The sequence below is a fragment of the Chlamydotis macqueenii genome, chromosome W (assembly GCF_036417535.1).
Source record: "Chlamydotis macqueenii isolate bChlMac1 chromosome W, bChlMac1.mat, whole genome shotgun sequence".
NCBI classification, from domain to species: Eukaryota; Metazoa; Chordata; class Aves; order Otidiformes; family Otididae; genus Chlamydotis; species Chlamydotis macqueenii.
In genome coordinates this window covers 49940387-49964413 of record NC_141592.1, presented here as the reverse complement: position 1 = coordinate 49964413, position 24027 = coordinate 49940387, and the positions used below count along the sequence as shown (strand labels likewise).

General features: G+C 46.1%; 1 protein-coding gene across 2 annotated transcripts in view; it reads left to right on the top strand.

Moving 5' to 3' along the window:
* The window catches only part of LOC104478347 (sorting nexin-18), a 60120-nt gene extending 48343 nt beyond the window's left edge, over nucleotides 1–11777 (top strand). For both annotated transcript variants that reach the window (XM_086769539.1, XM_086769537.1), the window contains one exon: nucleotides 11239–11777. In XM_086769539.1, coding sequence (XP_086625665.1) covers nucleotides 11239–11492 — 254 coding nt within the window. In that variant the 3' untranslated portion in view covers nucleotides 11493–11777. The remainder of the gene's footprint in view (nucleotides 1–11238) is intronic.
* Nucleotides 11778–24027: the final 12250 nt, after the last annotated feature.

The window sequence follows — 24027 nt, the reverse complement described above, 5'->3', positions numbered from 1 at the left end:
CCGGTATCGCCCCTCCGCGAATCCACAAGCGGTGGAGCCGACAGGGTAGAAGGAGACAGAGGGCACCTCCGCGTCCTCGCATCCGGGGGGTCGCCCCCTCAGCCCAGGCCCCCCCGGCAAGCAAGGCGCAACACACGGGGGAGCACACCCAACCTCCATCGCCCCCTTATCACTGTCAGAGGCTCTCGGCCGAACCGGGCAGACCACCGGAGCGCCACCCCCCGTCCCCTCCGCGCCGTCTCGACCCCCTTCGTCCCCCTCCCCTTTCGACGGCTCTTTCCCCGCCACCTGTAACCGCGCCACGTCCATCACCTCTCCCGGCTTGCTAATCAAGCCCTTCGTCAACGGTGCCGTATGCACCGGACAATTTACCTCTTTTCCCAACGCCTTCACTGTATCCTGGATGGATGCCATCCTAACAGCAGGCAGGCACGACCGCCCCGCGGCCACGACTCAAACCTGTCCGGACCACGACCGCCCCGCGGCCACGCGTTACCTTCTGACACGTCGGGGGTCACCGGTTGTCGCTGCACGACAACTTACAGACCCTCCCTCTATCGGGATCCCATCCCGGGGAATCACGTCGGGGTCACCACTTGCCGGCTCTCTTGCCAGCAAACCAACCCAGGACGCACCGGAGCCCCGCCCCGGGGAAAGCAGGGCATCACACGGATACCGTCAAGCCAAGCCTTCAATTTAATGCTGCGCAACACAGGGTTAAATACCCGTACACCCGCTACGCACGCGAACGCACCCGCCCCCTGTGCCCATGGACTTATCCGTGCCCGCCACGCACCTGCCCCTGCGCCCATGGACTTATCCGTGCCCACCACGTACGTGGACGCACCTGCCCCCTGTACTTGTGGACTCATCCACATCTAGTGCATGAATCGCCACGGACTGCTCCTCCTGCATACATGCAGCCCTGCTTAAGTTACCCCACAGTATTGGAAACTGTGGGACCTGGATGTGACATAGATGGTGTAGAATAAGGTGTGGATATTGTCCTGGTTTCAGCTAGGATAGAGTTAATGTTCTTCCTAGTAGGTGGTATAGTGCTGTGTTTTGGATTTAGGATGAGAATAGTGTTGATAACACACTGTTGTTTTAGTTTTTGCTGAGCAGTGCTTATACTAAGTCAAGGACTTTTCGGCTTCTCATACTGCCCTGCTAGCAAGGAAGCTGGGGGTGCAAAAGAAGCTGGGAGGGGACACAGCCAGGACAGCTGACCCCAACTGACCAAAGAGATATTCCATACCATATGACATCATGCTGAACAATAATACTGGGGGGAGTTGGCCAGGGGGTAGCAGCTGCAGCTTGAGGACTGGCTAGACAGTCGATGGTGAGAAATTTCATTGTGTATCAAGTGTTTTTTATATTTTTTTATTATTATTATTATTATTTTCCCTTCCTTTTCTGTCCTATTAAACTGTTGTTATCTCAACCCACGAGTTTTACCATTTTTCCGATTCAAACTAAACCCCCTTTTATCTAAGATTTACTAAACTAAGTCTTGCAAACTTCAGTAGATATTGAACAAATATCTAAAAAGAGGGCTTATAAGAAAGATGAGGAGAAACTCTTTAGCAGGGCCTGTTGTGATAGGACGAGGGGCAATGGTTTTAAAGTAGAAGGAGGTAGATTCAGACTGGACATAAGGAAAAATTTTTTACAATGAGGGTGGTGGAACACTGGAACAGGTTGCCCAGAGAGGTGGTGGAAGCCCCATCCCTGGAAACATTCAAGGCCAGGTTGGATGAGGCTCTGAGCAATCTGATCTAGTCGGGGATATCCCTGCTCCTTGCAGGGGGGTTGGACTAGATGACCTTTAAAGGTCCCTTCCAACCCTAACCATTCTATGATTCTATAATTGTATAAATTAAAAATGACATTGTAGAACAAATGATTGTTTGCTTTTAAAAATAAAGCACATTGGCTTTTTTAATGTGTGGTTTGGGAATATTCTTTGCTTGTCCTAAAATAAGCTAACATTTTCCCTCTGTCAAGGGAGGCACATCACAAAAACAAATAATTTTGTGCTTAAGCATACGTATAAGCTCGTCATACATTGCTGACCTCTGCCAGCTCTCTTGCCAGCAAACCAACCCAGGACGCACCGGAGCCCCGCCCCGGGGAAAGCAGGGCATCACACGGATACCGTCAAGCTAAGCCTTCAATTTAATGCTGCGCAACACAGGGTTAAATACCCGTACACCCACTAAGCACGCGAACGCACCCGCCCCCTGCGCCCATGGACTTATCCGTGTCCGCCATGTACATGGACGCACCTGCCCCCTGCACTTGTGGACTCATCCGCGTCCAGTGCGTGAATTGCCACGGATCGCCCCTCCTGCATACATGTAACCCTGCTAACTTTACCCCACAATTCCCCCCCTCTATGCTAAATCATCCTGGTCTAATGGCTGGTACTCTGGAGCAGATGCCGCCATAACATAGTTGATCATGGATAGTCGCCTAGTGACCCCTTAATCATAGCATGCAAGAAATGTAACAGTAACAGAAACAAACAAAGCATTATCAAAGCAACTGCTAGGATTGTGAAACCTATAGACAGAATATTTCTTAGCCATCTAGGTAAACCGAACAGGTCTGGAAACTACGCCCAGTCCTTTTAGGGCTTTGACGTTGAATACCGATCAAAATACATATATAAAAAGAATGAATAAGCATCCTACAGCTATTTGTAATAAGCTTATATCAATCCACCAAAAAGATTTCTGAATATATCAAAATCATCACTTTGTTGCAGTTTTTGTACTCCTTTTTGCAAGTTTGGAATACTTTGTGAATAGATTCCGAATAATCAGACAGATTCATGCAGCAAAGCCCATCAAAATCCTGACAACCATGATTTTGTGCTAATAATGAAAAATCTACTACTGATCTATTCTGTTACCAACCCGACTACGCCAAAGACACCGCCGAGCAGAAGGATGATGATCAGCCGGGTCAGAGCAAAGAAAAGAGGCAGGCGCAGCACCTTCAGGGTATCCCCTGTTGTTAAAAAAGTGTGCTCCGGGTCCATCCTCTCTCCCTTGATCCGAGCCACCTTTGTTTATCCCCTCAGCAGATTCAGTGAAAGAGTACTGACTAGACATTGCTGCACGCGTGGCCAGCACATGCAACAAGGCCTGTCAAATATGTGCTCTGCAGGCTAACAGTGGTTCTGTTTTGTAAAGTAGCGTAGCGTATAGAATGTACATCAGTTAACAGCGTTGATAGTTCCAATGCATTTGCTTAGCAAGCCAAAAGCCCAATTTATTTAGCGCACCTAATGCCTAGGCACTTGCCACACCAGGTGCAAAGATTGAAGTGACGTGTGGAAAACGGACTCCACAATCTGTAAGATTGTAAAGTAGGTATGTTTATTTGGCACCGGGCAGCACGGGGGGTAGTCCCGCCAAAATCGTGTGCGCCTGACGCGGCACCTCACTTTGAATTTATACAACCAGGTGTTACATATACATGAAGTTTCATAATTCACCTATACATATGCATGATCTATCCCCGCTTCCTATTAAAATTAGTTCCAAGGGGTCATTTTCATAAACTTCCCCCATCTGCGCTTGCGCAGTGCCTCCTGGTGGTGGTCGTCGGGGGTCCTGGGGATGAAGATGAGCTGCTCCTCTTCGTCACCGCTAGTAACCCTTTGTTTTCGTGCAGACTCGGTTATGCTTTGGTTCTTGTCCAACCCGCAGGGTCAGTTCTGGCTGGTTCATACAGAAGGCCCCTCAGCTCTTATCAAGAATTGTCCTTGGGAGGGATACAAAACTTCTCGCTTTAGATAGTCTACACAATGGCTAGTTAGTAAAGCATAAAGCACCATCTGTCTTAGTATGCACAGCTGCAATTGATTAATACTTATACCTACTTAGGAGTTTTCTTTTAACCCCTTCTCTGAAAAGCAGCAGTAATTTCACCTGGTTTCCAAAACTCTATATTATCTTGGCAATCAGATTCAAAGCTATGTGTACTTCGTTTAAGTAAGTCTTTTATGCTGTCTGGATTTTGATATGTGCTCGCGTGATTACACCATGCTGTGCCATTGCAATGTATAGGTCTTAAAGCATTTACAATCATTACCCCTCTAGTGACATTAGCTCCTGAATAGTTAAAGAAAATAGGCAGAAGTCCATCTTTAGTGATCCCAAAAGTTCCATCTTTTGTAATTTAGCACTCAGCACTTGCGGCTGCTGTTGTTTTACACAGAGTTGCCGTCCTACCACTATCTGATCTGGCAGATTGACCAAGCATGTTCTGAAAGGCTTATTTGAAGATGATACAGACAGACAAATGGCACCACACCCTGTGGCACCAGCCATAGTTACCCACACGTTTGTTCTTTCCGTGACTGATGTCCATGGAGCTGCCACACAGCTTGTTAACACTCTGACGAACGCAAGGCAGCTTGGAGCGCTGGTCGTACCCATCGTGCAGGGATCCACTTGTTCACTGCTCCTGTAGAGACACAAGCATATCCTTTCCCCCACATCATAAGAGGGAATGGTCCTTCCCAATTACCTGTTTCCAGATTCTTATTTTCACTCCAACATTTTTTTTCTTTTTTTTTTTTTTTTGAAACTGGTCATACAACAAAGGATTATTAATTTCCTTTAACATTGTCCATTCAGCGCATTGTATTACGTTGACCACATAGGCAGAATCGGAGACAATATTGAGGGATTCATCTTTTCACTTACACAAAGTTCGTACCTCGAAGGAGATGGTAACCTCTGTTGCAAAGGTCCCATATCCTCAATTACTGAATTTACTGCCCTTAAATCCTGTAAGAGTCGTCATTTACCCGATTTGTCTATATTACAAACACAGGGGTATTCTAGGAACTGTCTGTTGGCTTTATATGTCCAAGTTGTAATCGCTCGTCAACTCACTCATTCAAAGGGTGCAGCTTTTCTCTTGCTAAAGGTCACTGGTCAACTCAGACGGGAGTATCTGTAACCAGGGCAGGTTTTGGGTAAGCTGCCCCCGCCCCGCCGGATGGGGGCGGGGAGGGCGCCTGGCGGCGGCCGCGGCGAGAGATCCTTAAAGCCACTGTCACAGGCAAAACAGACTCGACCTGGGGAAAATTATTCATATATTACTAAAACCAAAGCAGGACAATGAGAAAGGGAACAATACAAACTCCTTCCCCTCCCCTCCCTCTTCCCGGGCTTAACAGCATCTCCACCTCCTTCCCCGGCCCCCTGAGCGGGACTGCGTGGGGGGGGGCGGGGGCGGGAAGAGGGCATGGGGGCCACGGTCGGCCAGTCACACGTTACCTTATGCTGCAGTTTACTAAGAGGAAATCTGCAATAATAACAAAATATAAGAACATTAATATATACAAAATGAACAATGTACAATTTCTCACCACCAAATGTCCAAATGAACGAAACTCTGTCTGCCTTTGGCCCAGCTCCCTGCACCTGTTCATTAACGAGACTTGGAAAGCCAGACAGCATCCTTGGTCTCATTCACAACAACCCTAATCATCAGAGCATTTTATCAACATTCTTCACACACAAAATCCAAAGCTTCTGAGAGGAAAATTAACTCCATCCCTGCTGAAACCAAGACAGTGTTCACCCCTTATTTCATACCATCTACTTCATGCTTATATGCACACACACACAAACACGCCACCTCTATAACAAGGAAGCTCCAAAGACTGAAGGCTCCTTTTCCAGATCTATGGGACCTGGATCAAAGGGATCTTCCGGCTCGCTGTTAGTCTTTGTTTCCATGGACGAAGCAGCGGACGGGGCAACAGGTGCTGTTGCATCTCCTTTCTGCATGTGATTCTTCAAGGCTTCAAACATGACACGCCACACCGGTAATAACTTTTGAACAGCAGGGTCACCCCGCGTTGCACAGTCCCACAGTCTAATACCTATGGTGTTCCAGGAGCCCACCGTATAGATACTACAGAGGTTTGCGTTTGATACGTGAGAGGACACCCAAGTCAACAAGCTCTTCAGGTCAGTGTTATTAATAGCACAGTCCTGTTCTTCTAACACTTTTGTTAGACTCGTTAAAACTGATTTATGTTCCTTTGAAGCAGTGCTTCTCGTCGTTCTGGTCCGGAGGACCGCGGCTCTATCACCTGCCGCTTTATCCTTGGTCTCGGGGACCGCGGCTCTTCTCCCCACCGGGAAAGCACTAGGACCCCGCTCCGCGTCCCGCGACTCCTCGGGCGCCACCTCGAAACTGGCTCCCGCCTCACTATCGCTCCTCCGCGAATCCACAAGCGGTGGAGCCGATGGGGCAGAAGGAGAGACAGAGGGCACCCCCGCGTCCTCGCATCCGGGGGGTCGCCCCCTCGGCCCAGGCCCCCCCGGCAAGCAAGGCGCAACACACGGGGAAGCACACCCAAACTCCATCGCCCCCTTATCACTGTCAGAGGCTCTCGGCCGAACCGGGCAGACCGCCGGAGCGCCACCCCCCGTCCCCTCCGCGCCGTCTCGACCCCGTTCGTCCCCCTCCCCTTCCGACGGCTCTTTCCCCACCACCTGTAACCGCGCCACGTTCATCACCTCTCCCGGCTTGCTAATCAAGCCCTTCGTCAACGGTGCCGTATGCACCGGACAATTTACCTCTTTTCCCAACGCCTTCACTGTATCCTGGATGGATGCCATCCTAACAGCAGGCAGGCACGACCGCCCCGCAGCCACGACTCAAACCTGTCCGGACCACGACCGCCCCGCGGCCACGCGTTACCTTCTGACACGTCGGGGGTCACCGGTTGTCGCTGCACGACAACTTACAGACCCTCCCTCTATCGGGATCCCATCCCGGGGAATCACGTCGGGGTCACCACTTGCCGGCTCTCTTGCCAGCAAACCAACCCAGGACGCACCGGAGCCCCGCCTCGGGGAAAGCAGGGCATCACACGGATACCGTCTAGCCAAGCCTTCAATTTAATGCTGCGCAACACAGGGTTAAATACCCGTACACCCGCTACGCACGCGAACGCACCCGCCCCCCTGTGCCCATGGACCCATCTATGCCCGCCACGCACCTACCCCTGCACTCATGGACTTATCCGTGCCCACCACGTACATGGACGCACCTGCCCCCTGCACTTGTGGACTCATCCGCGTCCAGTGCATGAATCGCCACGGACCGCCCCTCCTGCATACATGCAGCCCTGCTAACGTTACCCCACAACCTCCAGTTGTAGTCTGCCTAGATTTTAAAGGAAATTCCAGTACAGGACCAGTATGAATCTATAGGCATTAAGAGAGTAGTATTAATGGCTGCAAGTTTTCCCCTTGAATTCCTTTCCCTAATTATAAATCTTTTCTTTTTTTTTAATGACAAAAAAAATACATAATGCATAATATGTCTAGTCTGGAGGGGTTTAGTGTTTGGTAATGTATGCTTTTTATTGATGTAAAATAATTTGAAGATTATATATACTCCAGCACTTAGTTATACTTTCAGCTGCTGATGCTGTAAATGTCAGTATTTTTCTTCCAGTTTGGTCATTCTAAAAATAACATCTAAAGCTGTTTCCCACATCACAACTGAAGAGTTGTCATGTGTATTTGATCAGCTCCATCTGGCTTCCAGTAAGTCCCAAATTTCAATTTTTCACAGCCTTGTATGGATTCCTGTTATGCCAACAGAACACCGAGAAAACTTTTGCTAAGCTCAGTTTTGTTTATTGAAAGAAGCATCCTTTTTGCAGAAGAGAGGATTAAATACTTTTTCAGATTGTGCCCTACCTCACAGATTCCTCTCCTTGAAGGAGAAAATACAGATGTTCTGGCATGGTCCTGCTGCTGGCACCACTGTGTGTGGAAAAGGTTTTTCAGTGGTGGTTTTTTTTTGAGCCAGGCTGGAGATGATGAGGTCAATCAGCTGTAGCAGCCAGTGCCAAGCTTTTAGCCACCACACCATGGGCCATGGGGACCGGGAAGGTGTGGAGCCAGGCCCAGCCACCACTTCGCATCCCCCGTGGAGAGTTGTTGCTCTTGGACTCCAGGCAGCTCTTCAGTGCACAGAGTTCAGAGCCTGACCTCTGCCACTCAAATACCAGTGTCCTCGACCACACAGTCTTCAGTCTATACTTACCTTGTTAAAAACTTCCCTGCCACAGTTTAAAAAAGAAAAGGAAAATCTTCTGTATGGTCTTTCTGCAAGTATGTCACACCGGAGGGGAATTTCTTATGCTCACGACTCAGAGCTCATATCAGGACTGCAGACAGGAGATGCCACGTAGAGTGCAACCTAAATGCAAATTAAGGAGAAAAATATTATTTTAAGAGTGGAGAAGTACTGATAACAGAGGAAATATTTTCTGAGTATTTGCTATTAAAAACATCCCCCGGCCTGGTTAACAAGTTGTTATTAGAAGTTGAATGGAGAAAAATCACGCATGCTTCTCTGAATTTAGGAATTCCAGATTTAATTTATAATGCAAGGCACAACCCCTATTACATTTAAAAAATACAACAAACTCTTTTTTCCCCAAGTCTACCAAATCATCTGGTATTTTAACTTGCCTATAGTAAGAACACACCTTGACCCTCCATTCTACCTGACTGCCCGATGAGGGGTTGGAGGTGGGCAGGGGATGAGCTGCAGCAGGCAGGGGAACATGAGAAGCAGGAATGAAATGCAGTGAGCAGTGGCTGTGCTGCCCAGTTTCCTCCCAGCTCATTGCCCGTAGAGCAAACCCAAACACTGCTGTGCACAAAGTCATGTTCCAAATCTGAATTGCAGAGATGTGTCAGGGTGCTGGGGGAAGGCGTATTCCAAATGGCATATTAAACAGGCACAGGAAGGAAAGGATAGAAGATAATATTACTGCTGATTAACTTCATTTTTACTGTTTAATGATGTTTACTACATGTGTGGATTCAGACTGACAAGAAGACAAGCCTACTTCCCCAGCAGATAGAGTGGAGGTTGTTCTCCTGAAAGATATAGGGAAGGAGGTTTCTCTGTTAGCTTGCTGGCTAGTGTCACTGTAGGGAGTACAGAGAAGCATTTCTTCAAGGCAATGTATAAAGAGTCTGGTCAGTGATCTGTAGTCATTTGTATGGTGTATTGGGTTTGCATGGCAAGGTTTTGGTATTGGGGGGGGGGGGGGCACGGGCTACAGGGGTGGCTTCTGTGAGGATCTGCTAGAAGCTTCCCCTATGTCCGATGGAGCCAATGCCAGACAACTCCAAGACAGGCCCGCCGCTGGCCCAAGCTGAGCCAATCAGTGATGGTGGCAGCACCTCTGTGATAACATATTTAAGAAGGGGGAAAAAAGTGCTGCACAATAGCAGCCAGAGGAGAGAGGAGTGAGAATATGTGAAAGAAACAACTCTGCAGACACCAAGGTCAGTGAAGAAGGAGGGTGAGGAGGTGCTCCAGATGCCAGAGCAGAGATTCCCCTGCAGCCTGTGGTGAAGACCATGGTGAAGCAGGCTGTCCCCCTGCAGCCCATAGAGGTTAACGGTTAGGCAGATATCTACCTGCAACCTGTGGAGGACCCATGCCGGAGCAGATGGATGCACCCAAAGGAGGCTGTGACCCAGTGGGAAGCCCATGCTGGAGCAGGCTCCTGGCAGGACCTGTGACCCTGTGGAGAGAAGAGTCCATGCTGGAGCAGGTTTGCTGGCAGGACTTGTGACCTCATGGGGGACTCAAGCTGGAGAAGTCCCTTCCTGAAGGACTGCATCCCGTGGAAAGGACACGTGGAAAGGGCCCACACTGGAGCGGTTCATGAAGAACTACAGCCCATGGGAAGGACTCACTTTGGAGAAGTTTGTGGACGACTGTCTCCCGCGGGAGGGATCCCACGCTGGAGCAGGGGAGAAAAATATTATTTTAAGAGTGGAGAAGTACTGATAACAGAATACTGATAACAGAGTATGAGAAAGAAGGAGCAGCAGAAACAACGTGATAAACTGACTGCAATCCCCATTCCCCATCCTCCTGCATTGCTTGGGAGGAGGAGGAAGAGAAATTGGGAGTGAAGTTGAAACTGGGAAGAAGGGAGGGGTGGGAAAGGTGTTTTAAGATTTGTTTTTATTTCTCATTATCCTACTCTGATTTTGATTGACAATAAATTTAATTTCCCCAAGTCGAGTCTTTTTTTTGCCTGTGACGGTAATTGCTGAGTGATCTCCCTGTCCTTATCTCGACCCACGAGCCTTTTGTTATATTTTCTTTCCTCTGTCCAGCTGAGGAGGGGGAGTGATAGAGTGGCTTTGGTGGGCATCTGGCGTCCAGTCAGGGTCAACCCACCACATATGGTAAGAAATGTAATATGAAAGGAGAGAGTTAGTTAAGACATTACAAATAGTTGAAGGAACAAGTAACTTGTGTGATCATAAAGATTGTGAAAAATGTCATATCACTAACGTTTTGTGAGAAGATAAATGCTTTATTGGTCTGACTGGTTTTAGTTACATGAATAAAGTATGTATATAATATTTAAGGCAAAGAAGTTGCTCATAGGAAATTGAGACATGAAGATGCATCTTGGTATTCTGTGTCACTATATGAGTCTGTTTTGGGTGAGTCTGGTTTGGGTGATATTTTTTGTAGGATGTGTGTGCTTTAATTAGCTATTTGGAGGAGGAGAACTGTCAGTTCTTTTGCTCTGTGTTTCTTCTAGCTCATACAAGATTGTGTTAGCTCTACCTGGATGTCTACAACTTTGAAATAAACTTTTAGATTCTCTATTACTCAATAATTAGTTTTTGGGTATCAGTAGTGTAAAAGCAGGATGGTGTATTGGCAAGATTTTGTGTATTCAGATCTCCCTTTGATGTTTCACAAAGATGGTAAAAAGTTGTGGTGTTTCACAAAGTCTGATTTCTGAAAGAGGCTATTTTTCTGGTGCTTAAATTGATCTGACTAGTTTTCTAGTGCTTTCATTTTTTTCCACTGCTGGCATATTTATCAGATATTCTCTGAAGGACACGATCTGATTTTTTAAGATTATGAAATAGGCATGTTTTACTAACTGTTGCAAGCTAGAGCCTTAAAAAAATTGGTTTTTTTTTAAACAAGATTCACTGTTCTGTGATTTTTTTATCTGAAAAAGCTTTTATTTTATTCCTTTTCATTCATATATATATGCACATATATAAATACATTTAGAATGAGCCTTCTGTGAATTCTTGCTGTTATTAAATCACTTGTTAAAGTACAGTACTTGACTCTACATTGTCCTCACAGTTCAACTGTTTTGTTTTGTTCTTTATGCAGGAGCTCTTACCAAAGTAAAGGAGAGTAAACGACATGTGGAAGAGGGGAAGATGCAGCTCCAAAAAGCTGAGGGCATTCAAGAACGCTGTAACATTATTTCTTTTGCAACCCTAGCAGAAATTAATCATTTCCACAAAATTCGTGTGAGGGACTTTAAATCACAGATGCAGCATTTCTTGCAACAGCAAATATTCTTTTTTCAAAAAGTGACACAAAAGCTAGAAGCAGCTCTTCACAAGTATGACAGTGTTTAATCTCTGAACTTTGATTTGTGGACTTTCCTCAGTATGAATGTGACTCAAGCAGCAGAGCAAACATTGCTGCTGCTAAAGAACTGTTGCCAGTGTAGATGGTGGTACAAGGATGGTTTTGTGTTGACCTGGAATCCTGGTTTAATCTCTGTTTATGTAGAAAGGAAACAGTTATAGGGCTATGTAGTAGAAACAGTACCATGCATTGTAACTAAGTTATGCTATGTATGCCTACACTGCCATTGTAACTTTTTTGAAATGATGAGTATACTATTTGCCTTATTGCATTTTGAAATATGGTATATTAGTGCATACTTTTTAGACTTCAACATCTTTTGGATCTTTAAGGAATTTGGCTAGATAAAAACCTGCTTCAGATGCTTTTTTACTTTCCTAGATTTTAATTTCCTAGATTCAAATGATTCTCTGTTTACAGACTCCTAATAGAATAGCCATGTAATTCTGTGCCTTTAGACTCTATTTTTCCTTTTCTACTAAGTCACATTTTTATGATTGAATGAATGAAGGGTTGATGCCTATAACAGGAACTGATAATGAAACCTCATATTGACTGGAAAAAAATTAACTGCCATCCAGTTTGCACAGCAAGTACTGTCTTAAGACAAATGTTGTCTCAAAAAGGATAACTTAAATCTATTCATACTTGCCCTGAAAATGGAGACTACTTGTTACATGTACTAGGATGTTAAGCACATATACAAAAATACACCACAAAGTCCCCTTTCTGAAATGAATATTACAGTGAGGGGTGCTTTTTTTTAGTATAAAGCATTACTGTGAGTGGAAATTTGAAGAGCTAGCCTAATAAAAATGATGTTTATCAAGGGGATATGAATGCAAACTGTGTGGCTAGAACATTTTTTACGTTTAAAATTATCTACTCATTGTTTATTGCTTGTGGGAACAGAGAGTGCAGCACAGCTGCCTGATATTAAAGAATTTGAGCTATGTCCTTGAACACCACTTGCTCAATAACAAAAAACAGCAATTAGAACAAGATAAGTAAATACCAAAGGCAAAAATAGTAAAGACAACTAAAAATCTATAACCAATCCAAATGAAGTTTAAGGCGAGTGAACAGTATATTGCTACCAATTGAATTAGATGATTAAACGCGTGCATTTCACGTGTAACTTAGAAAAGATATAAAAGACTTATGCTGACAGACAATAAAGGTCTCCAGAACACCATCTATGGAGTCCGTGCCTTTACTGCAACAATTGCTGATTCAGTTTATCTTCAGACTTGCATCTACATTGTCAGTTGTTTGAGTTGAGACTCCACCGATTCATTTGTTTACTCAGTTACAAATTTTCAGGGATGTTCGGTAATATAAATGATCTGAAATAAGTCTTGGCTGAACTGACTTGGAAAATAGGTTGAATTTTTATGTTTATACACTCAAGAATTAACAACTGTCTTAATTTTTGTATAGATGTTTTTTACAAGCAGGGTGCATTTATATGTATGTAAACACTATCTTTTAAAGAGTTTTCTGGCTTATTTCCCTTGATTTAAGTCTGAAGTCTGTGTTTATAACCTGTTGGTTTCCTTCTTATAGGTCAGTAAGAAAGAGGGTTTTTATTTATCCTACCATTTTTCTCCTAAGCAAAAATAGGAAGCAAAGAAAGCAAAATGTTTACTTTTTTGGTTTAATTAAATTAATCAAAGATAGCTTAAACAAATAAAAGCCTGGAAAAGGAAATTAAGTAATAGTTACATTTAAGTACAAATCATTCCTCACCTATGCAGCAGAAATGTACAGTTCTTTCGCTCAATCATGTGAGTTTCTGTAGCTTAACCCCACACCTCTGTTTTAGAGGAATAAATGTAAGAATGTAGTTTTGGTTTTAAGATTCTTCCCTCAGATGCTTGGAGATTGCTATTTTGAGCATGTTGCATTTGACAGTGCTGCTAGTATGTACCCAAAGAAGTAAAATACAGAATAACGAAGAGGAAAAAAACAATATTTGTAAAAGAAAGGACAGTCAGTGAGGAAATTCTCCTTTTCCAGGCTATTAAGAGTGCTGCAAAGAACAAGGTTGACTATAATATAAGGACCATAGTCATAGGCCTGAATTGCTCTTTATCTTCCTCATGGTGTCTTGTTCTACATTCAAAACTCACCACTTCCTGTAATAGCTCTTCCCAGCAGTACTCCAGCTTCCCATATGTCATTTAATTACATGAGATAGCGATGAGCTAGGTTTGAACTGAGTTCCATTGCTTGTGTTTGGTTAAGCCAGATATTGTCTTATTAAATGTCTTTGCAGTGATTAGATCAGACTACAATCAATTTAATTCTATGTGGAGGTATTAAGACATGTTCAGAAATTGATCTTGTTCCAGTTGAAGTATTCTAGGAGGTTAGTATTAATGACATGTATGTGTCCAGGGGGAAATTAAGCTGTGATATGTATACATACAACATTATCAGATAGGTACAGTTTTCCCAAATAAACTGTCATGGCCTTCACCTTACTTTCTCATTTGTGAATTTTTGGGGCAGGGGGAGAGTGGAGGTGCTAATTGGTTAAACTTGATGTACCAAAAAGCTTGACTGGAATCCTGGATCTGAATTGTTGCAGAGTTCGGAAAGGTTCAAATCCACATACATATTCACATTTTCCTTTTTTCCTCACTCATTATAGAGTTGGAGTTAAACTGATATAGGGAGCCTAAACTCCATTAATGCTTACTGCACTATGAGAGACCTACAGTTTTAATTTTATTTGGAACAAGTATCACATTGACCACTCATGGTGCGGACCGAGATCCGAATGTACGCTACAGTAAAGTGAATGTATATTGTGTGAGACTGTGTAAGTATCAAAGGAAATCTAACAGAATCCTTTTAAATAAATACATGTGTGTCCTGGTTTTGGCAGGGATGGAGTTAACTTTCCTCTCAGTAGCTGGTATGTTTTGGATTTCATGTGTGAAGAATGTTGATAAACACCCTGATGATACCAGTTGTTGTGAATGAGACCAAGGACACTGTCCTGCTTTCCAAGTCTTGCTAATTTGCAGATGCAGGAAGCTGGGAGAAAGACAGACAGAATAATTGACCCAAACTGGCCAAAGAGAGTATTCCATGCCATAAACGTCATGCTCATGGGGGCAGGCGAGGGTGGGTATCTGCCTTCCTGGCATCCATCTTTCTCCCTCATTTTGCTGGCATCGTTCCCCCTACCTTGCTGGCTCCCTTTTGCTCCTTTGCTTGCTGCTCGGTTTTTGTTTCCGTGATCGCTGCTCGGGACGGGCTGTATCGGTCATTGGGACATCGGGTGGTGAGAAAACACATATTGTTCACTTTGTATATTTTTAATATCCTTATATTCTGTTATTATTGTAGTTTTCCCTTGTTATTTTAGTAAATTATCTTCATCTCAACCCACGAGTTCTCCTTCCTTCCCAATTCTCTCCCCCATCCCCCTGGGGAGGGGGAGGGTGAGCGAGAAACTGTGTGGTGATTCGGGCTAAACCATCACAATGTGGAGGAAACCAAATTAGTTCTATAGAATAATGTCAAATGCCTTTGTTTTATTCCATTCCTGTAATTTGGTTTTGATGCATCACAACTTTTGCACTGACAGTAGTTAAGTATCTGGTATACTTCCTGGGGGTTAGAGAGGTTGAATTGAAAGCTGCAGGAAGATCTGCTGAGGTATTGGTTTCTGTGAAACTGATGAATCCAATGAAAACTGTGGTATAAACCCATCAGGGGAATATACCTACTTAGAATGACCAACAAGTGGACTGTGAATGATGTTTCTATTTAAATTGTAGGTTTTAGATTTAGAAATTAACAACCTGCTAAAATGATTAGATCAGTGTGTTTCCTAGCCCTTTTGTTGTCTGATACTTGCAGAAAAGACAGTTGCCTCTATTTATGACTTGTGCATGTTTTCTAGGTTCTCTCTACCAGTTTTAGGGTCCAATAGCATGGTACACTTGATTTAGAAGTGTTCTAAGACTCAACTTAGAGAGATCAGTAGGAAAATGATGTGGTGATGAAACATTCAAGACAAGCATCAACAAAATCTGAAAAAAAAAATAGAAAATTGATATGTTTTTAGAAAATGTTAATGAACTGCCTACACTGAAAATACCTACATTATTTGGTCAGGCACAAGTATCTTTTTGGAGAGTTACAAGACCCTGTTTGCAGTGCCTTCTTATTTTGCCAGACTTTCAGTATTCCGTCTAACATATTTCATGCTGGTTATCTGCTCCAGCCTGAATTCTTCTGGGAAACTTAAACAAAAGTTGTTCAGCTGCTTTTCAGAAGTAGGTGTGTAAGGGACCTCAGTGATGGTCCGTGTAGGGTGTCCTGGTTTCAGCAGGGATGGAGTTAATTTTCTTCTCAGTAGCTGGTGTGTTTTGGATTTCGTATGTGAAGAATGTTGATAAAAACACTCTGATGATACAAGTTGTTGTTAGTGAGACCAAGGACACTGTCTGGCTTTCCAAGTCTCGTTAACGTGCAGATGCAGGAAGCTGGGCTTAAGACAGACAGAATAATTGATCCAAACTGGCCAAAGAGAGTATTCCATGCCATAAACGTCATGCTCAGTATATAAGTGGGGGTTGCCCATGGGAGGGGGCATTCTTTTTTGGCATTCTTCTCGGGCATTCTTTGCGGGCACCCTTGGCACCCTTTTCTACTCTCTTTCTTGCTGGCATCGTTCCCTCTACCTTGCTAGCTTGCTCTCCCCCACTTTGCTTGCTGCTCGGTGTCGTTCTTGTGATCGCTGCTCAGGACGGGCTGCGTCAGTCATTCGGACATCGGGTGGTGAGAAATTGTACATTGTTCATTTTGTATATTTTGTATATATTAATATCCTTATATCCTGTTAGCTTTGTAGTTTTTAGTATTTTTAGTAAACTGTTTTTATCTCAACCCACGAGTTTTCCTTTCTTCCCAATTTCTCTCCCCCGTCACACTGGGTATGGGGAGGGTGAGTAAGAAACTGTGTGGTGATCCAGGCTAAACCACCACAAGGACCACTGTGGGAAATTACAAGCTGCACACAGCTGTGAGAATGTGACCTTGGAGAGGGGAGCTAGGAAGGTTGTTATCTCAGAGAGGGGAGCTAGGAGGGTTGTTATTGAGCAGGATGTTGTTGCAATCTGGGAACCGCTGTTAGCCAGCAGGGCACATACTTGGCAGGCCTTGTTGCATGCGCTGGCCACGCGTGCATCAACACCTGGTCAGTACTCTGCCACTGAATCTGCTGAGGGTATAAACAGAGGTGGCTCAGAGCAGAGAGGGAGAGAGAAAGGACCCAGAGCACACTCTATGAACAACAGGGGACGCCCTGAAGGTGCTGCGCCTACCTCCCTTCTCTGCTCTGACCCTGCTGATCATCATCCTCCTGCTCGGCTGTGTCTCCAGCATAGTCGGGTTGGTAAGACTCTCATAAAGGGAAAACAATATGCTGGTAACTGCTTATGCTAGGAGCTGTAACTGCTTATGCTAGGAACTGCTTATGCAAGGCCATAACAGAGCAATAAGTACTGTTGTGCTTTTAAATATCATATGCTGGGTGATCTTTGTGCATAGGAATCCTATGAACTGGTTACATAAATTGGCGACAAGGATGGGATTCCTGTAGCACAAACGACCCAGGGAGTGGGGAGTAAGGAGTGAATGGACGGGGCTTGGTCAGTAGAGTGCCCTGCTGTGCCAAGAGTGCACTGTCCCGAGTGTGGCGGGGTGGGGCGAGGAGCCCTCAGCCTTTGGAGCTTGGACTCCCTGTGATAGAGGTGGCGTGTTTGTGTGGGTGTCCTTTGTGTCGACGGAGTTATACTTTTGTTACCGCTCAGCGTTGTTGGTGGAGTCGTAAGTTTATTCCAGCTGATTTATATTTGTGCTATAGCTTAGTGTTCTGGTGTGTGCAGTGTTGCAGGTCGACCCCATTGGAATAAGTGATACATCCAGTCTGCTATTTTTCCTGTGCAAGGTGCGGCGTTAATTCATAAGATGTTTAAGTGGAAAAAGACAGGGGGTGTAAACACCCCTCCAGTTGATAGACCTGGCTGGACTACAGAGCCCTGGTGTACCCTGTGGGATAAATAAGAGACGTGTGCTCATGTGGGACCCGAACCATGGGGGGCTGTGGAACCTATGGAGGTATTGAAGTATTGGGGGAATTTATACAAACTTCCCATATGCCTTCCCGAGACCGGCTCACCCATGCCGGACGCATGACTGGTTGCTTGTTGTTTGCCTATAAGATTATGGTGGATCAAGTAGGAGAACTGAAGCAAAGAGTACAGGATGTCACCCAGGAGAATGAGCGCTTAAAGGCTGAAATACTGTTGCAAAGGCAAACGTTCATGACAGCAGTAAAGGAAGGGGAACAGCGGCAGGAACAGTTGGAAGGAAAATGTGCAGCACTGGCACAGCGGTACGCTGTACGGTCTGCGAGACGGTGGCGCAAAAAAGACAGTAAGACTCGAGACATGGGACCATGAGTGAGGGCGATCGTGAAAGACCCCAGTTGGGATCCTGAGACATGGGATGGGGACATATGGAGCACGAGCGAGGGAGAGGAGACTAGTGATGATGGAGGGAAAGAAGCTGAGATTCCCATAAACAAAGGGGCTCAAGCAGCCCCAGTGTTTAAGCGCCGCCTAGTTTTGAATGGAAATGGACAGGCAGTGCGAACAGATGAAGTAACGGATTATAGTCCAGAGGAAGTTAAAACCTTATTGGACAAGTATAGGCAACAGCCTGGGGAGCGGCCGCAGAACGGGTTAGTACGATTAATGGAAGAAGGGGCAGACACTGTTGCTTCGAGATGGGATGGACGCCAAGAAATTTATGACCCTCACTCCCGACCCCTATGTCCAAGCTGCCCTGCGACGCCTAGGTGACAACACGATAAATATGGTTGCGGTGGTGGCAGAAGGCTTGTCGGACCGGTATACTAATGATGGGGCCTGGCCAGTTGGCCCCCAGGAGTGGGTAACCCTATGACAAGCCTGTACTCTATTAAAAACAGAAGGCATGAAGCTGGCAGTAATGATGGGATCTCCCGAACTCTACTTGAGCCAACCACTAATCCAGGGAATACGAAACACGCTCCTAGAGGGCTGCCCAAAGGGCTGGAAACCATATCTAATCCCCATTTTGTTAGCAGAGCAAGGGAATCCCATTGAACAAATTATTGAAAAAATAAGCCAACTGGGAGATTTGCCTGGTTTGGAGTCCTCTACGGGGGACTTAGAAGGAGATAAGTGGAATACACGATCCCAGACAGAAGAGAGGGAGCCAGGGGAGCGTAATAAATTGTTTCGCTTGCTTTTAGACGGGGGCATTGATTGGAGGGAGATAGATCGCAAGCCACTCCAGGTGCTGCAGCGCATGGCACAAGAAATCCACCAGAAACGGATACGAAAGATTGCCTGTGATGAGCAAGATATGAGTTCCATAGCACCCCTTACACATCAAACCCAGGAGTTGTCCTTGGGACAACCAGACATTCCATCATTCGGGTGCACACAACCATCTGCACCCCCTCCCCCCCTCCCAGAGTTTGAGAATTCAATGTATCCATGGACCGATGTTAGGAAGGTGCAGCGGCACCTTAAAGAGGATTAGGGATTAGACCAAGCCCCCACATTGGATTGCCGTGTATTGCGCTATGACACTCGACCCTTTACCTGCTGTATTATCTGGTGGTCGTCCACTAACACACAAGGGGTCAAAGCATTAGTCGATATGGGGGCGGAGGTCACTATCATACATGGAAATCCACGCAAGATGCAAGGGACTACTAGTCCCGTATGGGGGCTAGGAGACCAGCCAGTGGTGGGAACAATGACAAAACTAAAGTTGCAGATTGGTGATTGGGACCCCCATATGTATCAGGTATTAGTAGCTGAGATTGGGGAATATATCATAGGGATGGATGTGTTGAAGGGGGCAACCGTGATGATAGAAGGGACGTTATGGGCCTTTGGGTCAACTCGGTGGCTCCATGCCCGGGCGATTACTGTGGGAAAAATCCAGGCCTCTGCTGCAATTCCTATTGCTTCCCAAATAGTAAATATAAAGCAATATAAGATACCGGGAGGAATGAAAGAAATACAGGATACTATTAATGATTTACTCTTAGCCGGAGTTGTTCGATATACTCATTTGCCATTTAATAGCCCGATTTGGCCGGTGAAGAAACCTGATGGTAGTTGGCGAATGACAGTAGATTACAGAGCGGTCAATAAACATACTCCACCCATAACATCAGCAGTGCCAGAGGTAGCTACTTTGCTACACCAGATCCAGTCACATGAGGGCACCTGGCATGCAGTAATAGATGTGGCTAACGCATTCTTTACCATACCCATCCCTCTCGAAACCCAAGAACAATTTGCTTTTACATGGGGTGGCAATCAGTATACTTTTACTGGACTGCCACAGGGGTATTAACACAGCCTGACCTTTTGTCACCAGACTATACACCAGACTTTAGAAAAACATCACATGGAGGCTAGTGTACAACTTCTGCAGTATATTGATGATGCACTAATACAAGGTAGCAGTTTTCATAGAATCATAGAATGGTTAGGGTTGGAAGGGACCTTCAAAGGTCATCGAGTCCAACCCCCCTGCAAGGAGCAGGGACATCCCTGACTAGATCAGGTTGCTCAGAGCCTCATCCAGCCTGGCCTTGAACGTTTCCAGGGATGGGGCCTCCACCACCTCTCTGGGCAACCTGTTCCAGTGTTCTATAACTCGCATCGTAAAAAACTTTTTCCTAATTTCTAATCTAAATCTACTTCCCTCTATTTTAAAACCATTACCCCTCGTCCTATCGCAACAGGCCCTACTAAACAGCCTTTCCCCATCTTTCTTGTAGGCCCCCTTGAGGTACTGGAAGACTGCTATCAGGTCTCCCCGGAGCCTCCTCTTCTCCAGGCTGAACAGCCCCAACTCTCTCAGCCTGTCTTCATAGGAGAGGTGCTCCAGCCCTCTGATCATCTTTATGGCCCTCCTCTGGACCCTTTCCAACTGGTCCATGTCCTTCTTATGTTGGGGGCTCCAGAACTGGACACAGTACTCCAGGTGGGGTCTCACCAGGGCAGAGTAAAGGGGAAGAATCACCTCCCTCAACCTGCTGGCCATGCTCCTCTTGATGCAGCCCAGGATGCGGTTGGCCTTCTGGGCCACAAGGGCGCATTGCCGGCTCATGTTAAGCTTCTCATCCACCAGCACTCCCAAGTCCTTCTCCTCAGGGCTGCTCTCAATCCATTCCCCACCCAGCCTGTATTTGTGCCTGGGATTGCCATGACCCAGGTGCAGGACCTTGCACTTGGCCTGGTTGAACTTCATGAGGTTGGCACGGGCCCACCTCTCCAGCCTGTCCAGGTCCCTCTGGATGGCATCCCTCCCTTCCAGCGTGTCGACGGCACCACACAACTTGGTGTCGTCGGCGAACTTGCTGAGGGTGCACTCTATCCCACTGTCCATGTTGCCGAAAGATGTTGAACAGGGCCGGGCCCAGCACGGACCCCTGAGGGACACCACTCATGACTGGTCTCCACATGGACATTGAGCCGTTGACCACCACTCTCTGAGTGCGGCCATCCAGCCAACTCCGTATCCACCGAGTGGTCCGTCCATCAAACCCATGTCTCTCTAGTTTAGAGAGAAGGATGTCATGCGGGACAGTGTCAAAAGCTTTGCACAAGTCCAGGTAGATGATGTCAGTTGCTCGTCCCTTGTCCACCGATGCCGTCACCCCGTCATAGAAGTCCACCAAATTGGTCAGGCACGATCTGCCCTTGGTGAAGCCATGTTGGCTGTCACCAACCACCTCCTTGCTCTCCATGTGCCTTAGCATGGTTTCCAGGAGAATCTGCTCCATGACCTTGCCAGGCACAGAGGTTAGGCTGACCGGCCTGTAGTTACCCGGGTCTTCCTTATTCCCCTTTTTAAAAATTGGGGTTATGTTCCCCCTCTCCCAGTCATCGGGGACCTCACCAGACCGCCATGACTTCTCAAATACGATAGCCAGTGGCTTGGCAACTTCATCCGCCAGTTCCCTCAGGACCCGCAGATGCATCTTATCAGGTCCCATGGACTTCTTGTGCACCTTTAGGTTCCTCAGATGATCCCGAACCTGCTCTTCCAGTACAGTGGGCGGTTCTTCATTCTCGCAGTCCCTGCTTGCACCTTCTACAGCTTGGGTGGTGGGACAGGAACTCTTGTCGGTGAAGACTGAGGCAAAAAAGTCATTGAGAACCTCAGCCTTCTCCATGTCCTGGGTAACCAGGACACCAGTTCCCTTCTGGAGGGGGCCTACATTTTCCCTGGACTTTCTTTTGTCCCCTACATACCTATAAAAGCTCTGGTTTTGACCAAGTACAACAACACCTAGATGCGATATTAAAATTGTTGCATCAGAAAGGATGGGCTGTCAACCCTCAGAAGATACAAGGCCCAGTGCAAGTCAAATATTTAGGCATTGTCTGGAATCGCGGGATGCAGCGCATTCCCAACAAAGCTCTGGATACCATTAGGAACTGGCCGTGACCTGAAGACAAAAAAGGAGTGCAAAGGTTTCTGGGCGCAGTAGGATATTGGCGTTCCTATGTTCCAGGGCTGGCAGTATTGTTAAAACCATTGTATAGAATCACCCAAAAGAAGGCGCACTTTGAGTGGGCCGATATACACCAGCAGGCTTTTGAACAAGTTTGTGAGCTTATCCAATATCACATGGAACTGCACCCTATCCAGGTGGGTCCGGTAGAACTGCAAGTAACATTGGAGCAGAACGTGGCCCTCGAGCCTGTGGCAGTTACAAGAGGGACGAAGGCGGCCTCTAGGATTCTGGTCACGATGCCTTACAGGAGCCGAAGAGAGGTATATCGCCTTCGAAAAGGCATTGTTAGCGGTTTATTGGGCCTTGCTAGATACAGAAGACAGGACAGTGGGACATGAGGTATTAGTGCGATCAGCAGGACCTATAGTTTCATGGGCCTTGGCACCCACGGCGAGTCACAAAATAGGACACGCCCAAGAGTCTACTATAGTCAAGATGAAGTGGTACATCCAAGAACGAGCAAAACCTGGGATGCGAGGTGTACACCAATTGCATGAATTAGTAGGTCAGAGCCTAATGGGAGAAGCAGAGAAAAAACATGATCTATACAATTATCAGATTGGACGCTGGGGAGTACCCTATGAACAGCTAACTGAAAGTCAAAAGAAGCATGCCTGGTTCACAGACGGTAGTGCTGGAACAAAACAAGGCAAACCCATGTGGCGTGCAGTTGCCTTACAGCCCAGTTCTAAAACTCAATTGGTTACGGAAGGGAGTGAAGGCAGTAGTCAGCTAGCTGAACTGGTCGCTGTGTGGCAAGCCATAGATGCTACTCCAGAGAACACCATTTGCTATTTATATACAGATTCCTGGGCAGTAGCCCAGGGATTGGTAAATTGGTTAGGCAAATAGCATGCAGATGGATGGTACATTGGTAGCAAAGAAGTATGGGGGAAAGATTACTGGATAAAAATTTGGGAATTGTTGCAAACCCAGGAAGTATGAGTTTTCCATGTGGATGCACATGTCAGAGAACAATCAGAAACCACGCGGTGGAATGTTGAGGTAGATCAGATAGCACGACCTATGGTAAAAGCAGCTATGCACAACGGCGACGAGCAGAGGCTGCTAGCGCAATGGGCTCATGACAAAGCGGGGCACGCGGGCCGGGATGCTACACTAGCGTGGGCCCGACGACGTGGCATTCATTTGCTGCAAGATGTGGTCACAGGCGTTATACACCAATGTGAGGTGTGCTCTCAGTTGAAGGAACGGGTTTTCACACAACCAACTGGTCACATAAAGCATGGCCTATGTCCGGCGGAAGTATGGCAAATTGATTACATAAGCCCACTGCCCGAACACAGGCGACAGCGGCATGTGTGTGTGGCTGCAGACACCTTTTCTGGAGTGATAGTGGCCGTGGCTAGTAGATACGCAAATGCTTATACTACTGTTCGCTGTCTGGATACGATTGAGACATACTATGGAACACCAATCGAAATACAATCAGACAACGGTTCCCATTTTAGAAACCATAAAGTAGCAAATTGGGCCACTGAAAGAGAGAGACAGTGGGTGTGGCATTTACCTTACCACTCACAGGGTGCAGGATTGGTGGAATGCCTTAATGGCCTATTGAAACAGCAACTGCGTAGATTAGGAGGTACAAAATACCTGCGATGGGTAGATCATCTGCCCACCACTGTGCGTGTGCTGAATAACCACGCAGTGGCAGGAGATAAAATGCCCCTCCTATTGATGAAAAATTACCAAGCCAGGCCAATAAAAGTACCACTCACTCTGGTGCAATACGAGAGTGGCGCTCAATTTGCATTGACCACCGAGCGGGGATGCTTATCTCTTTATTCTGCACAAACATTAACAGTTGCTGGCGGACAAGTTCAGTGGTTCCCTCTGGACGTAAAAATATCTGTACAAGCAGAACAGACGGTGTTTTTCAT